The 19126-nt window shown below is 47.2% G+C and overlaps 1 protein-coding gene across 6 annotated transcripts in view; it reads right to left on the reverse strand.

The window, feature by feature from the left end:
* LOC118505542 (mucin-5AC) overlaps window positions 1-19126 on the reverse strand; it is a 149483-nt gene that overhangs the window by 13037 nt on the left and 117320 nt on the right. For all 6 annotated transcript variants that reach the window (XM_036041472.1, XM_036041473.1, XM_036041474.1 and 3 more), the window contains exons 6-9: window positions 14224-14342; window positions 13913-14127; window positions 10507-10961; window positions 238-939 (exon numbers count right to left, since the gene is read on the reverse strand). In XM_036041472.1, the coding sequence (XP_035897365.1) occupies window positions 238-939; window positions 10507-10961; window positions 13913-14127; window positions 14224-14342 (1491 nt within the window). The remainder of the gene's footprint in view (window positions 1-237; window positions 940-10506; window positions 10962-13912; window positions 14128-14223; window positions 14343-19126) is intronic.

The following is a 19126-nucleotide window of genomic DNA, read 5'->3' on the forward strand; positions in this document are numbered from 1 at the left end:
TACACACGTAGGAGATAGATTGTCACAGAGCTTTCAGTATTTTGCGTTTGCGTATGCACGGAAAATGAAAGGAAACGCCTAAAGTTATGCAATTTGCAGTTAAAATGCTCACATTTCTTTGAGTCTTTACATTAAATCAATTTCTTTTTATCAAAAGCTCTGTCAACAATCTATCCAAAGGAAGTCAAAGAAACAGTAATAATAGCACATAGATATCTGTTCAAGAGCATTCCATACCTTCAAATCCTTGCTGCGCTTGTTGATGATCTTCTCCTCGATCAGGGCCCGCACACCGACGCTAGCCGTCTGCAGTGGTGGGCCAGTGTTTTCCTTCTTATCACATTTCTTCGCCTCCGAGTCCTTCTTGAAGTACCCGCCGTGCAGTCGCATGTGCCCGTTGAGGGCGGGAATATTTTTGAACTTCCGATGGCACAGGTTACACTCGACCGGCTTCAGCTCAAGCTTGCTGGCGGCTGCAGCGGCGTTGGTGGTGGTGGTGGTGGTGGTGTTGGTGACGCCGGCAGGTTGTTGAGTAGCAGCAGGTGGCGCTGCCTGCCCGGTCGTCTGTGTGGTGGTCGTTGTAGTGGAGCCCGCCGTCGAAACCACACTGACCGCACCGACGGAAGGCGTACCGGCGGCCGCAGACGATGACACTGAGATGGACGCTGTCCCGGCGTGTGGTCCATTAGGATCGGCACTTGCACTGCCACCGGGCGGCGCCTTGCCGCTGGTGATGAGGCTGGTGATGGTACCGTTCGGGTGGGAGGCGATGATGGTGGAGTTGCCGGTGGTGGACAGCGTGGTCGTCGGTATGACTGCCATTGAAGGCACTGGCACCGTGCTGACCACGGTTGCCGTTGTCGGCGCCGCCGCCGCTGACGTTAGTGTCGTCGTCGTCGTTGCGGTAGTCGAGGACAGCTTGTTCTGGCTGAGCTGTAGCTGCAAAGGAAAGGCGCGTTCAAGTTTCGGTAAGTCGGTCATTTTGATTTTATTCGTACGTAAAAGCATCGCAGAACCGGGGACCAGCCGATACAAGGTGCAAGTGGTGATAGTGTCGCGCAAAAGTGGTCGAGAATCTGCTTTTGACTTTTGGTCCGGGGATCCGGTGAGATGCAGCAAAGGGACTAAGAGGATGATTTTTTTTTCTGCGCTTCTTCTTCCACTCGTCTGCTGGATTATTTCACCCCAAGGACAGAATGGTGAAGCAAACGAAGCCCGATGTTAATTTACGGCTGTGTGTGTGTGTGCGTTTTCCTTTTTCACCCCCCGGCTGCGTCCTATTCTCATCTGCCATCTGCAGCCAGACTGTCCGAGAAATGAACAGTGCCGGGCCCGGTCCTCGGAGGATAAACCCCCACGGGGGCGGGTAAAACTATTATTATCTTTTAAAATGGAAATGTGTCCTTTTGTCGACCGTGCTCGGGTGGGTTTGGCAACCGCTGCTTCCGGACTCCTACTAATGGGCGGTTTCGTCGTCGTTCCATTTTGGGGGACGGTAGATTACGCGGCTGCAAAGCGACCGGCAAAAGCTGTACAAGTTGTCTTAATCTTTCGCTGGGTGGGCTGCGTTAAATTTATGGATTCACCAAGGGTCAAACTTTGCGAGATTCGGGCCACTCGCTCGCTCTCTCTCTCTCTCTCTGGTGGGACATTTCTTGCATTTCCGCCCCGGGAGTCACTACTTATCGGACTGTGGAGGATGGTGCGAGAAAATGCGACGGGACAAGTACAGCAGTAGAGAATAGGACCGAAAACCAACGCGAAAGCTTTTATCCGCTGAAGAGTAGAGTAGAGTGCACTGGAGCTTGCAGTGTTATCAGTTTTTAAAGAGGATTTTTTTTATGTGCGGAAGAATCGCCAAAGTGTCACGCGGAAATTCTGGAAGCAGCTGGAGTCACTCAACTCAGCTGCAAATTAATGCGACAACGATGTTCTTCCGATCATTTATAGTTTAATCGCTTGCTTTGAAGCTTACGATATGGTAGTTTTTTTTAGAATATATTTTATAGCCCCACGATAACCTTCTAAATGTTCTCCGACAAAGACCAAAATGGATGTATTATCTCCACCGACAAAACTTTCGTTCCTATTACCCGGTTGTAAGTATCCTCTTTCATATTTCCAACTGCCGCCCCGTAATGTATGCAACACCGCATAACATTCTTCACCGCTGGACACACATCGGAAGAAAGAAAGCAAGAAAAAGGTACGACAGCAACAGATCTCCGGTTTTTGGTTGCTAGCCCGGGCACAGGAAACTTGGTAACCACTTTCGACAAGTTGTTTGTTCTCGAGTTGTTGTAATCCCTAACCCGAAAGCTCGTTAGCTGCCCTTTTCAGCGGGGTCGTACGGCTGCGACTGCCTGGGACACGGATAAACCCATTTCGTCAAACACATTCGTACGGCGGGCAGACAACGAAGCCGGCAGGCACTTTAGGCAAAGAAGTTGTGCACAGGAGCACACACACACACACACACACACACACACACACACACACACACACACACGACATTCCTTTCGCGTGGAGTGGTTCGGTCTCGGGCACGTTCTTCATTGGCATTTGGCATCTCTCGTGGGCCGAGGCTGCTGCTGTTGCCTTTGTGACAGGTCGGTGACACACACACGAGATGGCACCGTTGTTGCATCGGAGTTGTGACCGTGCCATTCCAGCATCCGGCACCGTCTTCTAAGACCGTAATTCAATTGAAACTTATCTATTCAATCAAATTTCGTTATTCAATCCGTCACCCGGGCCAGGGGCGGGACCCACCGGGACTGGGAAAAAGTGGTGCCAGTGGTCTGTGCCTATTTGGGCCGAGTTCCACAACAGTCACGGGACAGAGTGTAGTGATGCTGCGCCACTGATGGTGGTGCCGGCGGACAAGGATCAAACTTCGAAACCCATTAAATGAGATTTTCGGTTCTGTACCACGGCGATGTCGTGGCAAATGAGCTTAGGGGTTAGCAAGCGTGTTAGAAGGACTGTTTCAGCTGTACAGCGGGTTGTGTCCGTGTGTGTTTGTGGTTTATGGTAGACATAATGCAGCTGTATTTGCTTCGAGTTCGATTCATGTGAAGGAAGTTTTACGAAGAAAGAAGCAGCATCGAAATTGCATACATTGCGGCGTATTATTCGCGCTGCTCGAAGGTATGCAATCTGCAAAACGTTTCCCTTTGTAGCGTTGTAGAAAACGTACCAAAATCACCATTTAATGGTCGTGTTAATGAACGCGTAGGGCTTTCCGTATAAAGTTACTCTAGCAAAAAGCCTAGTTCTGCTGCCGAAGTCTTCCCGGCACGTCGAAACTCCAAAGTATCAACTAGACAGCCGTTGAATACAAAAGCCTCCCATTCGTGACCCGCTGAAGCCCGTCCCGTCTTCGGTTTCAGTTATCTTTCATCACTTATCCTTGATGAAAAGTGACACATTCGTTTCGGGGGGAAAATGGTGAAAGACACGCGGTAGAATCAAGCGTATTCTCCCATATGTGTTCACGGCAAACGTGAAGCCACAAGTCCGCAGCCGGCGGATTCGTTACTGGCAGACAAAGTTTGCGGTTGTCTGTTAACCCCTAACGAGTCTGTGCCAGTGCCCTACCCGAGAATCACCCTCAATCAGGCTTCTCGACGTGGATGGGATGGAATGGAAAACGCGAAGGAAGAAATTAAGGTTCCCCCCATCCGGAGAAGATTCATTCAGACTTTTCCCGTTTCGAGCAAGACGCTCACAGAGTGCGTTTCCGGTACACCATCTATTTAGCTTGCGGCACCTTTTGCGGTACATGTCCATCCGTACGCCTGTCAACGACAGTTGGCCAACGCTTCAGGGGGTTGATTTGCATCACAGTGCGTGTGTGTGTGTGCGTGTGTTCACTTCGACGAGCCCCTGCTCAAAGTTTGTGATGTGTGTTCAATTATGATTTCACGTCTCAATCCTTTATTGCCGGAACACCATCAGATTCAAGAGCTAAAATCAAAGCACCTTCGGGGCGATTCGTGCGTGTGTATGTACTGCAGCGGTACTATTTTACCGGCAAATGACCCATCAATAATGGCGTGGAATGGAAGCAAAACCCGTCAGGAGATCGGAAAAAGGATACCATCCATATCGCAGGGCTGGATCATAAATTGCACGTGCGTGAAGCTTACCGTAACCGGGATCGGGCGTTGGTAGCGTGCGTAGCCAGGAAACCGTATCCGTATCTCATTTTTTTTGTTTGCTTCCTTTGCCCCAAATCACACATGACAGCAAACACTCACAGTTTGGATGTGAATGGTTCTGACAGGGCATCACTGTTCGGGTTGTATCTTTCCTTGCTGCTTGTTACTTGTTTTCCGAAAGGCTGAAGTATGTTCATTAAAATCATCTCCCCGAAACGATGCCGTGTGTCTGGTGGTAGGTTCGGCCAGAATCGTAAGCTTAGGATCAGGTCGTAAATATGGAACCGATGGAACCGATCGGTTGAAAGCAGCCGTATATTAGTGTACCCGTACCCGGACCATTTATGCCACGCTGGCTGCTTCCCATTCGATGGGTTCGATTGGTGCGTGGAGGATTTGATTCGGTGGCGTAAAAGCATGATCATCGCAGGGCCGAATGGGTTCCCCAAAATGGTGAATGGATGGATGTGCCCATCCATTCAGACCCAATCCATTCACATTCTTCATAAGCGGCGTGGCGAGGCGTACGTAAAATAGGACCGATTGGACGCGATGGCCGAATCGCGTTACGCGCTCGTGCCGTACCGGATTTGAACGGTGGTGGAAGCACACAGTTTCGTTTTTTTTTATGGCACTTTCGGGCCGGGATAGGAAGCTGTTAGTGTACATATGTAGCAACGCTGTAACCATTTACGACATCCCTGCTATCGAGCACGGAAGAGTTACGACGGGGTTTTTGTGGCGGGTGCGTGAACCTGTGTGGGTTGTAAAGCGGAATGGTTCAATTTTGGTGCGATTTTACACGCAGCAAATGGGTGGCTGACTGGCTGGATTGCTTGCCGAGAACCATAAAGCTTACTTTAGAAAGTGAAATCCTTTCGTGAAGTGCTTTGCAATTTAAGGATATTCTAGCGCGAAAAGGGTATTTGATGATGTACGCAACTAATGGATGGGAATAAGAGAGTTTGGTGGTCGGATTCAATGCGATTGTTTATTTGCAGAAGTTGGGAGCATAGATGTAACTTTTTTACATCGAATATATCATGTTTTAATTACATATTTAAATAAATGGAAGTTTGGACTACTTTGATGGCATCTGGTTGCCTAAGCGTTTGTTTGACGAATTGCATACCTTGAGGCGTTGTGATTTTAGGAGGTTTTCATCTTGGAGGACTTTTAAACGGCATGAGCAATACGGCGAGGAAAATCGAGTTCGCGTCTTTTCTTCTCAATATGTTACGCCTTCTCCGAGATTCATGCATGACGTTACGAACAACTAGGGCATTTCAAGAAATTTATTTGTGCAATAGAGGCGACCTGGCCATATTGCTCACTTGAAGAAGTTAAAATGTATAAAATTTTCAAAGGACACTGATGGGTTGCTATCAATGTCAGTTGGATATTATAGGATATGATAGTTGGATAGGCGATTCCGACCAAGAGTTGAAAGAGAATATTATGAGGATGGTCTAGGATCTTAACAGTAGAACTTCTGTCAAACCGTTTATTCTCTGCGGGAAGCTCTTAGGTATCTGTTGATAATTGATCGGTACGACGAGATTTTGGTGACGAGAACTCAACAGGGCAAAAGAGGCGAACGCTCTGATCTTGTAACTAATGCAGAGTTCTAAATACTTTTTCACCACAACCAATCGATCGCTGGGTTATGCGATTTGCATACTTTTGGGCTGATTATTAAGGAATGAATTTAGATTAGTTGGAGCAGCAGGGGATTGATTGGTAGGGAAAAAATATTGAATATAGCTCTGTTACTATTAAAGTTTGTTAAACATTTTAAAGCCTTTATATTATTACCCTTAGCTACACCAAAGCACATTTTTCAACTGTTCCCTGCATCTTCTCGTCGCTTTGGAAAAGAAATTATCTTGAAAATGTGTCCCATTGCACTGATTCTTTTCCCTTATCCGGTGAAAAATGAAAGGAATGTGCGCCGCAATGAGCCGCCAAGGAATGTTCCCTTTCTCAAGGGAGCTGGCAAATGCCTTAAAGATGAAGCTGCAAGACAATGCCAACCCTATCACTGAGAGAGAGAGAGAGAAAAAAAAATCCCCGAGATCCTGTGCCCGAGAAGTTGGGTGAAATTTAATGGACCGTCCCATATCTAAGGGCAATAATTCATAAGGCCAGGAGAGGATTGCTGACACGGTCTGATTTGGGTTCGCACACCGGAAGTGTCGGCCAAAGACCAATTCCATGTTGGCGGTGGGTTGAGAGCGATGTGCTTAATTTTCATTTTCCGTTTACCCGGTGCCCCGTGCTTTAGATCGGCCCCGGCTGATGTTCATGACCCGTGAAAACACATTAACGATTCCGGGGCTCGACTTTAAAGGTGTGTCATCGGGACGTTCCATTACACCTGGCTGTGGTGTTTGTGGGAAAATGGGCCGGCTGTTAAATTGCTCCGAAAGTGAAGGCTTATCGGAAAGCGCGGTGTGACTTTTTGAACAATCGACAGTTAAATGGACGGACCTTTAATCAAGCGGGAAAAAGCGGGTGATAACATAAAGCACACAGCATAATTGAAGTGAAGCTCTTCGTTACTTTCTCACTCGCTGTGGAGAGAAAAGGCATTAGAAGTAGCATTTTATTTAAACGGCTTTCCACAAAACACACACACACCCATAATTCCCTTGTTGTCATTTTCAATATTGGATAAGGATAAAAGTTTCCCTCAAACTGGTGTGGTACTGCGTTGAACATTCGCCCCCTTTCTAGGGGGTGTGAGAAAAATTGAAAAATCCTCACATTGAAAGGGATCGCAAGCATTGAGATGCGACCGACTTAAGAAGTGGCAAATGAAAAAATAACACACACACACACACACACACACACACACACACACACACGCACGGACAGAAAACCCCAGGCGAAACCCAAATCGGTACCACCCAGGCGAAGGTGCCGAAGCTGGAGAGAAAAACTCGTTAGCATTTATTTTGTGACACTTCTCGCGATGAAATAAAAAGCAAGCACTTGCCATATCGATTATCATAATGCGTACACCACTGTTCCGGTTCGGTTTTTGTGGAACTGTTGGTCTTTCCCCCCCCCCATCCCAATCTACCACTCGTTTGAGGGTGAAGTTCCGCCTGGAAGGTTGTTTTGTTTAGGGTGATAGCAAAAAAAAGAGACGAAAACCGGCCTTCTTACCCTCTCCAATCTACCGATGAGGATCGCTTTCATTACACAAGCCCTAGGTGTACGGCCACGGAAGGTGTGTTTGTGTTGTTGGAGCTTGTGTACAGCGTTTAAAAAACAATTCACAGCCCTGAGAGCTTCGAGTACTTGAAGAAGGACCCACAAAAAAAAAGGCGCAAGAAAAGTAGGAAAATTTCCACCACGGCAGTCGGTCGGTGGGGAAAAGTCAACGGGTGGTTGTGAATTCAAAATTATAAAGTACTATTGGGCTGAGCGTGGTGAGCGGAGAGAGGGAGAAAGAGCGAAATTGAACAATCAACCTTTTTTCTTCTTTTCCGGGTGAGTGTGTTTGGTTCTGTTGGTGTTGGTGCCTCTTGGGAAGAATAAACAGTTTTCACGTTGGGTGCAAAACCATTCCGTCCCATTTTTTTTTTTTGTTCGATTCATGTTGTGGCAGCAAAAAAGAAAGCAGCCTCTCAATTGCCAATATTCCAAGCTCGATCTAGTTTAATGACGCTGCCGATAATGACAATAATAATAACACCTTGAGACCTTTGCCGACACATTCCACGCAGGCTCTACCATCGTGGCAAAGGGTACCACCACCGTTGGGTGGTAATGATGGAAAACCGCCGGTCACAAAATGGTCAATGGACTTCATTTCTTCTCACTTCCACACCCAAACAGGAAACCAAAACAGGTGTGCGATCAACGGGAAGGCTCACGGAAGATGTAGCAATTTTTGGAAAATTGAGTCCCCAACAGCTTCCAGCGCTATTCGAAGGCTCACCAACGAACGCAACAAGCAGTCGGCCCAGTAGCGGATGGTTTGCAGTTTACCGAAATGAAACCAACGCAACGCGGTGGCTGTATGTTGTTGTTGCTGCTCCTTTTGCTGTTGCTGGTTGCTTCATGCCGACCCCCACAGGTCACAGTTCTTCCGGGGAATCCTAAAACCGGGGCAATATCTTGATTCCACGAATTGGAATCGCTTGGAACCGTTGAACGCTAGTGGCAAGAACGGCCCTGTGATGCAGGTAGTAGTTGTTAATAAAGATCGGTATGATTGCTGATTGAGCAGGGACATTCGCTAGGGCGGCGGATGCCGGGCTGGCTCCACACTACCAGGAACGGCACAGAGCTGGACATATTTTTGATTACATACGTTTGATGCATCGCAGCACATTTTCCAGCTGGTAGGAATGGACTGAAGAGAGCTTTCGATGTAAAACTTTGTTGTCAAATAGAAATGCTTCTGATTTGGAGGAGTAGATAGGAGCTGTGGTCGAGCGTTTTAGAGTAAATAGCTTCTAGCATTGTTATTGCTGCAAACGACGACAGTAATTAATGTGACTGGCACTCGTGTCTGCTGGATCTTTGTGTGGTTTTTGGTGTGTTTACGGGCGAATCATTACACACACACACACAAGCTGGTGCACAAGTAGGTGAGCAGGCAAACATTCCGATTTTATTCTCCGAAAAGTCGAACCGTCGGTGTGGTTGACAATGCCACACGTACGCACGCAGTGGTATGTTTAGGGGGTTTTATGCTTCAATTCGTAGCTTGAGAACAAGTGCAGATGCTTTGATGGAAGCATCCCGGAAGTTTGACCACCAGTGGCAGTATTCATTGGAAAAGTACAAATAGAAGAGGAAGTTCGAAGGAAGATGAGTTTGATTTGAGATTGCATACATTTGGAGTAGTTGTAGTGCGGGTTGCATAGTTGCTAGCTTTCTATCCTTCGATGCTTTTTTATATTATTTAGTTGTATGTTTAGGAAGGCGAGAGGTTTCGACAATCGTTATGAAAATATGCTTTATGAACCATAAAACAGCGCTACAAAGTGTATCTCTAAATTGTCCCTAAAAGTATGCAATCTGTCCTACAAACAGCAGTCCATTTTTTTAATATGACTTTTGAAGTAAAGAAGCCTCGCTACAATTATACTACACTCTCAACTGAAAAGAAATCTCCAACGAAATCCTTCTTTCACAGCTCATCTTCAGCTTCCGCATGCATGGAAAATCAATAATCAAAGCCCGACTGAATATTGTCAACCCCATTTTCAACAAGTGCGCCAAGTGCATTAGTGCTTGAACACACTCTTGCCAGAAAGCAAAAAAAAAACCTCCATCAACAGCTATTTCTTCGCTGCTTACCATACACAGCGCCGGTGAAAAGCTATCGGAGCGATAATGCGCGCTTGGAAGAGCTTCACAAGATATCCTCGCTGAATGCGTGCCAGCAGTTCGAAAATGGGCTCCACCGTGCCATTTTGATTTAGCATACCCGGACCCAGGCAAAACGAACGGCATTGCCAATCGACGAACCAACCCGGACCCAGGCCCTACACATTCGACAGCACTCGGAGAGTTCGAGAAAGAAAACGAGGTGGGAGAAAAAGGAAAGGAATCACACAAATACAGCTTCCCACCCAGGGAGCTGGGAGACAATATCGAGCCACGGATGTTGGCGGAGTTTGAGAAAATTATGAATAAAACATCGCTCGCTATCCCCATTGTCATCGAGAGCATAAGCGATTCGAATGGGAAGGGTGGGCCATGGAAGCGGTCCCAACAGTACGCACGGACCGCTGACTGTATCGTTTGCATTGCTCTACACACGCCGCACACAACACATAAACACACCCAAGCGTCCTGTGCCGAATGGTGCCGTTCGTTGTGCGGCTGCCATTTTTGTTGTTGTTCTTTCGGTCGCTGCGCAAAAACCGAAAAGAACGAAGCGGAAACTTGAATCCATATCAAAATGCAAAACAGCACCGGGACATTGTTCCGGCGGTGCTGCTGGAAAAGTGCGATGCGCCGGCACCGTATGCGCCGCACTCGATGGAGGCGCCCGGTGCGCGCACGTGGATATGCGAGGATATGATAATGGCCATCCATTTCGCGGGCGCAGTGGATGGTTGGAGTCGAAGGAAAGCGTCCCGCAGAACACAAACGGACATTGGGACACTTTTGCTGGCTGGTGCAGGAAGAAGCATTAAATTACCCTCTTTCGGTGTGGTTGGACGCTGGTACGGATGGTGAAGCGGGGGAAAAATGTCGTTAAAATGCTTGATGCTACCGCACCAAGAGAACCTAACGGTCATTAAACGACCCTCAGCCAAACGTACACATACCGGATCCGTGCTTCTTTAGTGTTGATTAGCGGCAGTGAGCTTACCTGCATATTCCACGTTCGTGGACGCACTGGAACCTTCTGGCTGGTGGTGATCAACTGGCCGGTGCCGTTACCGTTCGAGCTCGCACTGGAAGCGGCCGCTGCAGCAGCAGCAGCAGCAGCTGCATTTGCCTGCTTCGTTTGCTGCATGATTTGGGAAATAAGATCGAGCTGTTGGCGCGTAAGGCCTTCATTTCCCGTGCCTGGTGCTGGGGAGCTCGGCGAAGGCGATTTGCAGCTGGAGCTGGAGTCACTGACGTTGCCGCTACTACTGCTGCTGCTGCTGCTACTACTGCTGCTGTTGCTACTGCTGGAACTACTGCTCGAACTGCTGCTCGAAAGGCTGCAATTACTGCTGTTGCTGCTGGAGCTGCTGCCGGTCGTACCGTTCCCGGTGGTTGTTGCGGTGGTGGTGGTGAATTGGACTAGTGTTGCTCCATGCGGAGAACTTGCATCGCCTGAATGGAAGAGAAAGAGGGTCATAGAGGGAGGCATCATTAGCATATGTTGGGAATAGCTTCAGCAAGGGCTTAGCTTAAAGAGTAGTGTAATTTGCATCAAGAACGCCTGGTGGTATGCAATCTGATGTCTTTTTTTTGTGGTCTTCTAGGAAACTCAGGATATTTTCTCAAGTACTCAAGATTTAATACGGAGCATGAGTTTATTTATTAAAAAGTATTAAGCAAATGCTAGTTTATATAGAAGATCGTACTATTTGAAGCATGAATATCGTGCATAGTAGAACTGCCACAAGAAAACTTCGTTTTTGCCTAAATTTAGCGCATTCTTCCACTTCAACAACAGCTACTGCGCGTAATGCAGAAAACGCAACGAAAAGTAAAAAAGAAAAAAATCGGAAGCTGTCTAAGCCTCGCACAAATCATCAGATTTATTCGCCTTATCTCGCTGAGCACATTTTTTCCCGTCCATCGAGTGCGAATGCAAACTGGCAGCATGCTTGAGTTGTTTTCCTCCAGCCCGCCGAAAGCCAATGAAAGGCCTCGCACATGCACGAGCGATAAGGCCCCCCACACACACGCATACGGATAAGAACGTCGAAGCACTTGAGCGGGCGGCGAACGAATCACAAACCCAAGAATAGGTTAGTACCGGGGAAAAAAGTTTGATCGTAACGAAGCATTTCATTTTTTCTTCTGCCTTCGTTTTTGGAATGTTTGTGCCAACCATCCACACGTCACTTTCAAACACACGCGTCTCTCCGACGGTTCGTTCCGACACACATCAGCAAATTTGGAAATTTTGCAATCGTCGCTCGACCACCCCGGTTTTCCTTCACCGTTCGGTTCTCCCAAGAGGGAAAATCGCAACTTGGAAGTGATCTCGAAAAGTGCTCCGCCGATGGATGCTTGCTCCGTGTTGCGCCAGCCCGCACGTTATGAGCCCGTGAATATGTTGCTTCCAAACGCTGATGGCTGGTTGCCAACTTCTGCATTCGGGCAACCGCACCTGCTCCACGCCCTGTTGCTCGCTGCCGAAACCGAAAATCCCATTCAATTTCAATAAACTGTCAGCACCAATCAAATTTTCGATCCTCGATCCTCCCCAGTTTTCGCTCACGAGCATACGTGCGTTGGGTTCGGTGTACCTGCGTCTCGAAAGCTGGTCGTAAGCAATTCGATCCTTTTTCCATCATCAGCATCATCACCGACACCGAACGGGACAGGCTACGTCAGCAGGCTACGTGGAAAACCAAGCCACCGGGCGAGAGGAAGCAAAACCAGGAAAGGGAAAAACAAGATGGAAGTCCCTTTTCGCTCTTTATCCTTCGCCCGGTGGGGAAAAAGATAGCTGTCAGGCTGTGGAATTCACTGCTAGTAGATCCTGCCTTGTACTTCCCGCTTCGAATGTACTACAAACCGAACGAACGAACGGGGAAAAAAAAACTTAACAAAACCATCAATAACACAAAATCGAACGTTCTGTTGTTGTTGATGTTGAGGGGCCGGTTTTTTTTTGCTTTCTCTCGCCCGTTCTCATTTTCGTTATCTGTGTGAAAATAAACGTGCCGAAATGTCGGCACAAAATTGTGCAAACAATCGCACATTTGCACGTAGCCTGAATGAATTCCGACATCGAATTCCCACACGTGAAGTGTTGTGGTCCCGGGCTGAAAATAGAGGGGCACACACACAAAATCAGCCCTGCGACGACCCTACTAGACCCCCACCCACCGATACGGGGGCAAAGTGTGACACTCCTTTCAAGTTTTCCCGAACGCGCCAGAGTGTGCCGGCGCATTGGGTCCGAAAAACAGAGCGGATGATCTGATTAGTCGGCATTAAAAATGGGGTTCGTATTGAAATTAGTTTTCGAACGAACGTGTGTTGCGCCCTTTGATTTGAGTCGTACCTGTGTGTGAAGTTTGCTCATTTGTGTGGCTTTGTTTGAACAGTTTAAAATTAAAAATCGGACTCCTCTGAACGCTTCGTTCAATGGTGAAGCACACTAAGAGGATGTTTGTATCAATGTTTTTGCTTCATTTTACGGCGTCAGAGAAGAGTTGCTGGGAATAGTTGATATCTGGTGCCAAACAGGGACCAATATGCATTAAGGTGAACAGAATCCATCATTTGCCGCGAGAGTCAGGAGAAATGTAATTCACGGCAAACGAATTCTCGATAAACCCATTCTGTATCGAAGCAACTTTACCAGCAAACAGGCGGTACAGGAAAAAAAGTTCCTAATGAAAATGCTCGTCCACTTAATTCGTGGAAAGCGCTGGAAACTAAAAGTACTCCATTAATGCTGCTGCTGCAACTGCAAACTGCATATTACTGCTACAATATGCGGCTTGTTTCCTTTTGGAAGAGCATTGTATGGTTCTTGGAATAAAATCTATTTTAAAATCTGTATTGTCTTCACGTCATGCTTGTGGCAAATAGGAAACAAGATGTGAAACAGCTACTGCCTACAGTGCAGATAGAAGTACAGTAGAGATAGAATTATTTTATAGAGCTTCGTCCATCAGAACCAGTTAAAATGGAAAGATCGGTTTTCGGGAAAATAAGGAAAAATTCTACTTATTCTTGTGGATTTTAATTAAATTAATTCAGCCGATACTATTGTTCAAATAATGATCCATCAGCATATCATTACTGCTTTTCTGATAACTTTGGCAGAATATTTGAAGAATAATCCATACTGAAGTAATCCGAATTGCATGCTTTTAGGCCAACTGCATTATTCTTGAATTATAATGAACAAAGCCATCTCTATTAGGGCCTAACAACGCATAGCGCATATTACTTTGCAGATCATAGTAGGTATAGTCTCCTGAAAGTATGCAATCTGCGCTACACATCAAGCATTATCGAATGGTCGACACGCTAAATGCGATTTGCTCGCACACAAACCCACGGTGATTCGTACCGATTCCCAACCTACTTACCGCTAGCTGTCGCTGGTGATAAACTAAGCCCACCGGGTGGTCCAGCATTGCTTCCGCCCGGACCGGGACTGGCCGTGTCGGACGCCAGCCCCATTGCGCTGTGATGGTTCTCGGTATGGCGTCGAAGCGATCGTGCATCACAGTACGATTTGCCACAGCCATCCGCCTTACACTCGTACGGTTTCTTGTTCCGATGCGTCAGCATATGTCCATTGCTGTGGGTTGAAGGTGGAAGAAACGAATTGAAGCGAATCGATTTAAGAACAAAAAGGGAGGCAACCGGCAACGAATGGCGGTTGCGCGCTACTTACAGGTGGTCCTGCCGTTTGAACGCTTTCGAGCACATTCCGCACACATACTTGCGCTCGTCACTGTGCGTTAGCTTGTGTTTGGCGAGGGCGGATGCATTACCAAACACTTTGCTACAGACCTGTGGAAAAAAAAGGTAGAACAAAACGATTAGAGAAGGGGAAAATAAAAATTTGTGTCACATTCTTCTCACAATGGCCTTGCGAGACACAATCTCATTATAATGCACGTGAAACACAAAAGATAAGACTCGGGTCATGTTAGAAAAGAAATTAGGTATACCAACAATAACCAAGAAAAATCAACCTTTTGTGGAATTTTCCTTTACACCGTCGTCCTTGCACCTTCGAGATCCTTCCTAGCTTTACAAGTGCAAAGAGTCTGTCCGTTTTTAATGTGTTTTGCCCCTGTCTTGATCAACCCACCCAGCGACGTTTGTTTTTCCCGAAAACCTTTTCACAAAAGCTGGCCACAACATTGCATTGGAAAACCCCACCGAATATTTCATTGTCATTTCCCAACACAAAAAGCTTCTTGGCGAAAGGTGTTTTTTCTTCTTCTAGAAGAGGCTACATGTGCTTTATTGCCATCAACTCTGAAGGGTGCGCTTTCGGCCCCTGTGTCGACCTCATCGTCGAAGGTGAAACAATTGTGCGTGAGGGTCTTTAATGCCGTACGGAATCCGATGGTCCGGCTACCTGGGCCAAAAAGGGTCATTGTTGTGCAAGCATATGTATCGTGAGTGGTCTCGGTCAACTCCCTCCCGGTGTTCTTTGCATAATGGGTCGTGTGGGAGGTGGTTTTTCTCATCGTCATCATCACAATCAGTGGAAAGTGTAGGATGACTGTTCTTACGGAAAAGAAACCCCCCCCCCCCCCCCGTATCGGAATGGTCTTTTAAGTGGTTGTTCGTTTTCTTTGTAACGGAACAACACACTGAAAAAAGCCGTCCCAGTTCCACAAGCGGCGCGAGCTATTGTGTTGGGAAGCTTTTCTTGTCCCTAACTGCTTGTGATGTATCCGTTTTTCGTCGGTCTTGAGAGTTTGTTATTGTACATCGACGTAAAAGCGGAAAAGCGAGAGAGAGAGCGAGAGAGAGAGCGAGAGAGAGAGAGAGAGAGAGAGTTGTTGGTGTTTTCCTATATTCCAGTTTCGCTATCTTCCACCATATTACCGACGCACGCAAGTTGTTTATTTTATTAAACAGAGAGCGCTCGACTTCCACTTAACCTCACTTCGTTTGAGAAGGGTAAGAAAGCGTAACAGAATTGGATGTGGCCGCAACGGGCTGCTAAACTTTCTCCCCTTTTTATTTTTCGGGGCTTCCAGGCTTAAAGCTCATGGGTAAAAAATCGTCTCCAACCATCCTGTGGGAGTAAAGTGATCTTGTGCTACGACGCTCAAGTGCTGCCAAGGATAACGCTCATGCACCAGCGTCCGAGCAGTCGAGCGGTTCGGCCGAGGCTTAAGAGACAGAAATTGCAGCAAAAAGCAAGGAAAAGGTTAAAGCAAACGCATCGGTTCAGGATATTGTGTCGTAGGAATTTGCCTCGATTTTTCCAGCCTCCCTTTTTCCCATGCTCCCAACATGCCGCCAACTGGGCCAAAGAGTGGTATCATCTCGATCGATATGGAAGGATCAGATAAGGACCCGAAGGATGCTCCTTTTCGGGTGGGAAGGGCCGGTTATTTATTAACCTAGTCTTATTAAAAGCGGTAGCCAGCAGTAGGTTCGGTACCAGTTTCCGGGTTTATTCATCCGGGATTCGGGTTTTCTTTTTCGGTGTACGGAAATTTGTTTTAGCCTTGGTCGATCTTTTTTCCGCTCTATCTCTCTCTCTCTTGCTTCTCTAAAGGTAAAGACCCATGTCCAACCGGTTTCGTTTGAGTAAGGTCCAGAGGAACGTTCAACTGTTAGAGCTTCCCTCACAATTGTCCCACAGCTCCGGGCGTATCTTTTTGCTGTACGCAAACGCTTACGGTTGATTCTTCTTATCCCTCCGGAGAGCACAACTCCACCCAATACACCTTAAGTAGATCGAAGATCAGATTTAACCTTACCACTTGGTAGCCCACCGTGCCTGGGTCGCATACCTGAGCGAGATGGTCAAGCGATGGAAGGATTAGGATGGAGAAAATTTATTGCAAACAGGGATGAAGTAATTCACCGCGCACGTACACCTTCACGCAATCCCCATTTCATGGTTGAATAGTGATTTAAAAGCTTTCTCCCAAAACTAACATTAACCATAGGCTAAAATATTTCGCTAGATTTGTTCATAAACCGGCAACCAGCCATAAAAGCTCTAGCGCCCCAACACACCGACACTTGTTTTGTGCAAATGAATCCCGGCGTCCGGCAACTAGAGCGGGCAGGGTGGCCAATTCACAGCTGGTGACGTTTATCACCCGTTGGCCAGTTATGTTGTGCGTCCCTTGGCGTTGAAAATAAACCCGAGCACTATCGGCATTACAACCCTTTTTACGGTTGATAGCAAAATGGCTTTTAATTTTCTCCCAGGACCGATTAAGCTCGATTGTGCCTGTACAACCCCACCTCACGCCTCACTGCCCCGAACGGAACGACCACCACCGAGTCTGGAAAAACTATCAAAACCATGAATCGCTCGGACAGTTTTGGTCAGTGAGTCGTAAAATGATACCGATTACCAGTTTCCATTCCGGGGGGGAGAGGGGGTGGAACCATTCGGGTTGGGGGTGGTTGCCGGGGAGAACTAAAAGGGACATTCATTTTCCGTTGGACACCCGGTCTCTCTTCCCGCTGCCAGTCCATCGAACGCTTTGATTGCGTGGGTATGCGTGTCTCTCTGTGTGTGTGTGTGTGTGCCTTAGCTTCAAAAGCCCCATCCGGTACCGGTGGGACATACTGTCGATATTAGAAGCGATTAAACTTTCACTCTGTGAGGGACGGCGACGGCTCGTTAAAGTGAACAGCTTGAGCACACAGGTCGGTGGCCGATGGTTGAGTTAAGAGATTTTTAATTAAGCCCTGAAGCCGGGTGGCAATCGGGTGGAAAATGTTAACTCATAAATGTTTGACATCAGTCACACACACACACATACCCACACTCATTGTTGTGTATGCGGTGGTCGAATCCTTGAGAAAAGGGACAATCATAATTGGTAAATGAAGGGATGCAAGGAGGCGAGCGTTGTTAATAACGCAACCGGGCATGAACAATCGTTGTATTATAGGATGATTAGGTACGAGAACATGATGCTCAATGATTTGAAAATAGGCCCATAATGTACGGTAACGCCTTGAGGACTTTTGGATTTTTTTTATTGGAGACGAGAGCTAAGGAGAGCGTTCCGGGCTAATTTATAGTGCCTAAAGTGATGCAATCGGCTGTCACTCAAATGTTCCGATTCTGTTTCACTATTCAAGCCTATATTTTCTGCACCAAAAACGACTGAAAAGATTAGCTTTTCTAAAGATGCAATCAAAAACAAAAGTAAGTAAAGAGAAGAAAAATAATTAGCTACGATCCGCAAATACCTCCACTTTCAGTCATAATGCACATCGTTGATATTCACGAAGAATTTCAGCGAACAAATATGATTTCCAATTTGAATTGGGAATGTTACGTCCGGTTTCGACTTTCCGGGCAGTCCCGTCAATCGAATTAGCTGTGGTTGACTTTTGGGCGCAAGAAATTAGAATGATCATCCGTGGCAGTGGTGCCGGTGCGCCCATGGACAGACGGCAGCAAACAAATTGAACCATTAATTGAACATGAAAGCAATTACCGGGGCACGCGAAAGCTCGCCCAACAAACAGCCCTGCCCAGTTTCGGCAGGATTCCTTTTTGGCACCCAGCGACGTCAGCATGCTTCGGTGGAAAATTTCAACAACTCCGTCAACCGTCTGTTCCCCCGCCGCCAAAAACTGGGGGCTCCCCCGTGACCAGCAAGACAGGAAGCGGTGAGAAATTAATTAATAATTCTCCAAACAACAAATCTTCTCCCCACCGTTGTGTAGAGTGCTTTCGGCGCAAGAACGCCTTCCGAGAAAGGTTTACCCCCGCCACCACAATTTCACAGCCACCACCAACAAGCTAACCGTCCTCTGTCGTGGCTTCTGTGTGGAGTACAGTCTGCAGCGTCTTAAGCGAAAGACATCAAGGTACTCGCACGCCTTGAACGTTCGCTCTGCCCCCCCCCCCCCCCAACTCTGTCTTGGACAAATACTTGCAACGGCAGCAGCAGGCTCGCTGCCTATAAAGCTGTTTTTCGAACTAAAACCACGCGACGCGGCATCATTACGGTTGGGGAATGGGCGTTCGCACCAATTTTGTTCCTTTCTGCATGACGGAACGCTGATCGCATCGCGGGCTTTCTCCGCCAGCCATGAGCCCGACGGCCGCTGAACCGAACAGGCTGTTACACGTTCGGTTTTTGGCGGGAAGACGGTACACACACACACACATAATACATCGTTAATTAATTCCCATTCCCATCGTAGAATGGGCTACCATTTCAAAAGCGCTTCCGGTTCCGTTTTTGCGCAGCTGACGGCTTTTGCCTGTATGTAAATCCGTGCCTGTAGGTGCGACTGCGAAACCTCATTTGATGATGGGCTGTGACGCGTTATGCGCGCGTGTGTCTGTTGGATGGTTTCACTTTACTTTGTAGTGAGTGTGCTCAAACAAGCAGCTGATCGAAAGGCTCTTCGGCAGTGCATTGGAAGAATATCAGTTGATTAGGAATGGTGAGAGAAATTTGTTCAATTTTGTGTACGAGGGTTTCTAGAAGGGAATAAAATTGTAATTTGCCGTAGATTTTCACTTAAAAAAGTCTCGAATAGTATGCTCTTTACGAGAAGAATTAGTGCATTACGAGCCCATGATGAGAGCGCCTAGATGTATGCAATCATCTGCTATT

The sequence above is a fragment of the Anopheles stephensi genome, chromosome 2 (assembly GCF_013141755.1).
Source record: "Anopheles stephensi strain Indian chromosome 2, UCI_ANSTEP_V1.0, whole genome shotgun sequence".
NCBI lineage: Eukaryota > Metazoa > Arthropoda > Insecta > Diptera > Culicidae > Anopheles > Anopheles stephensi.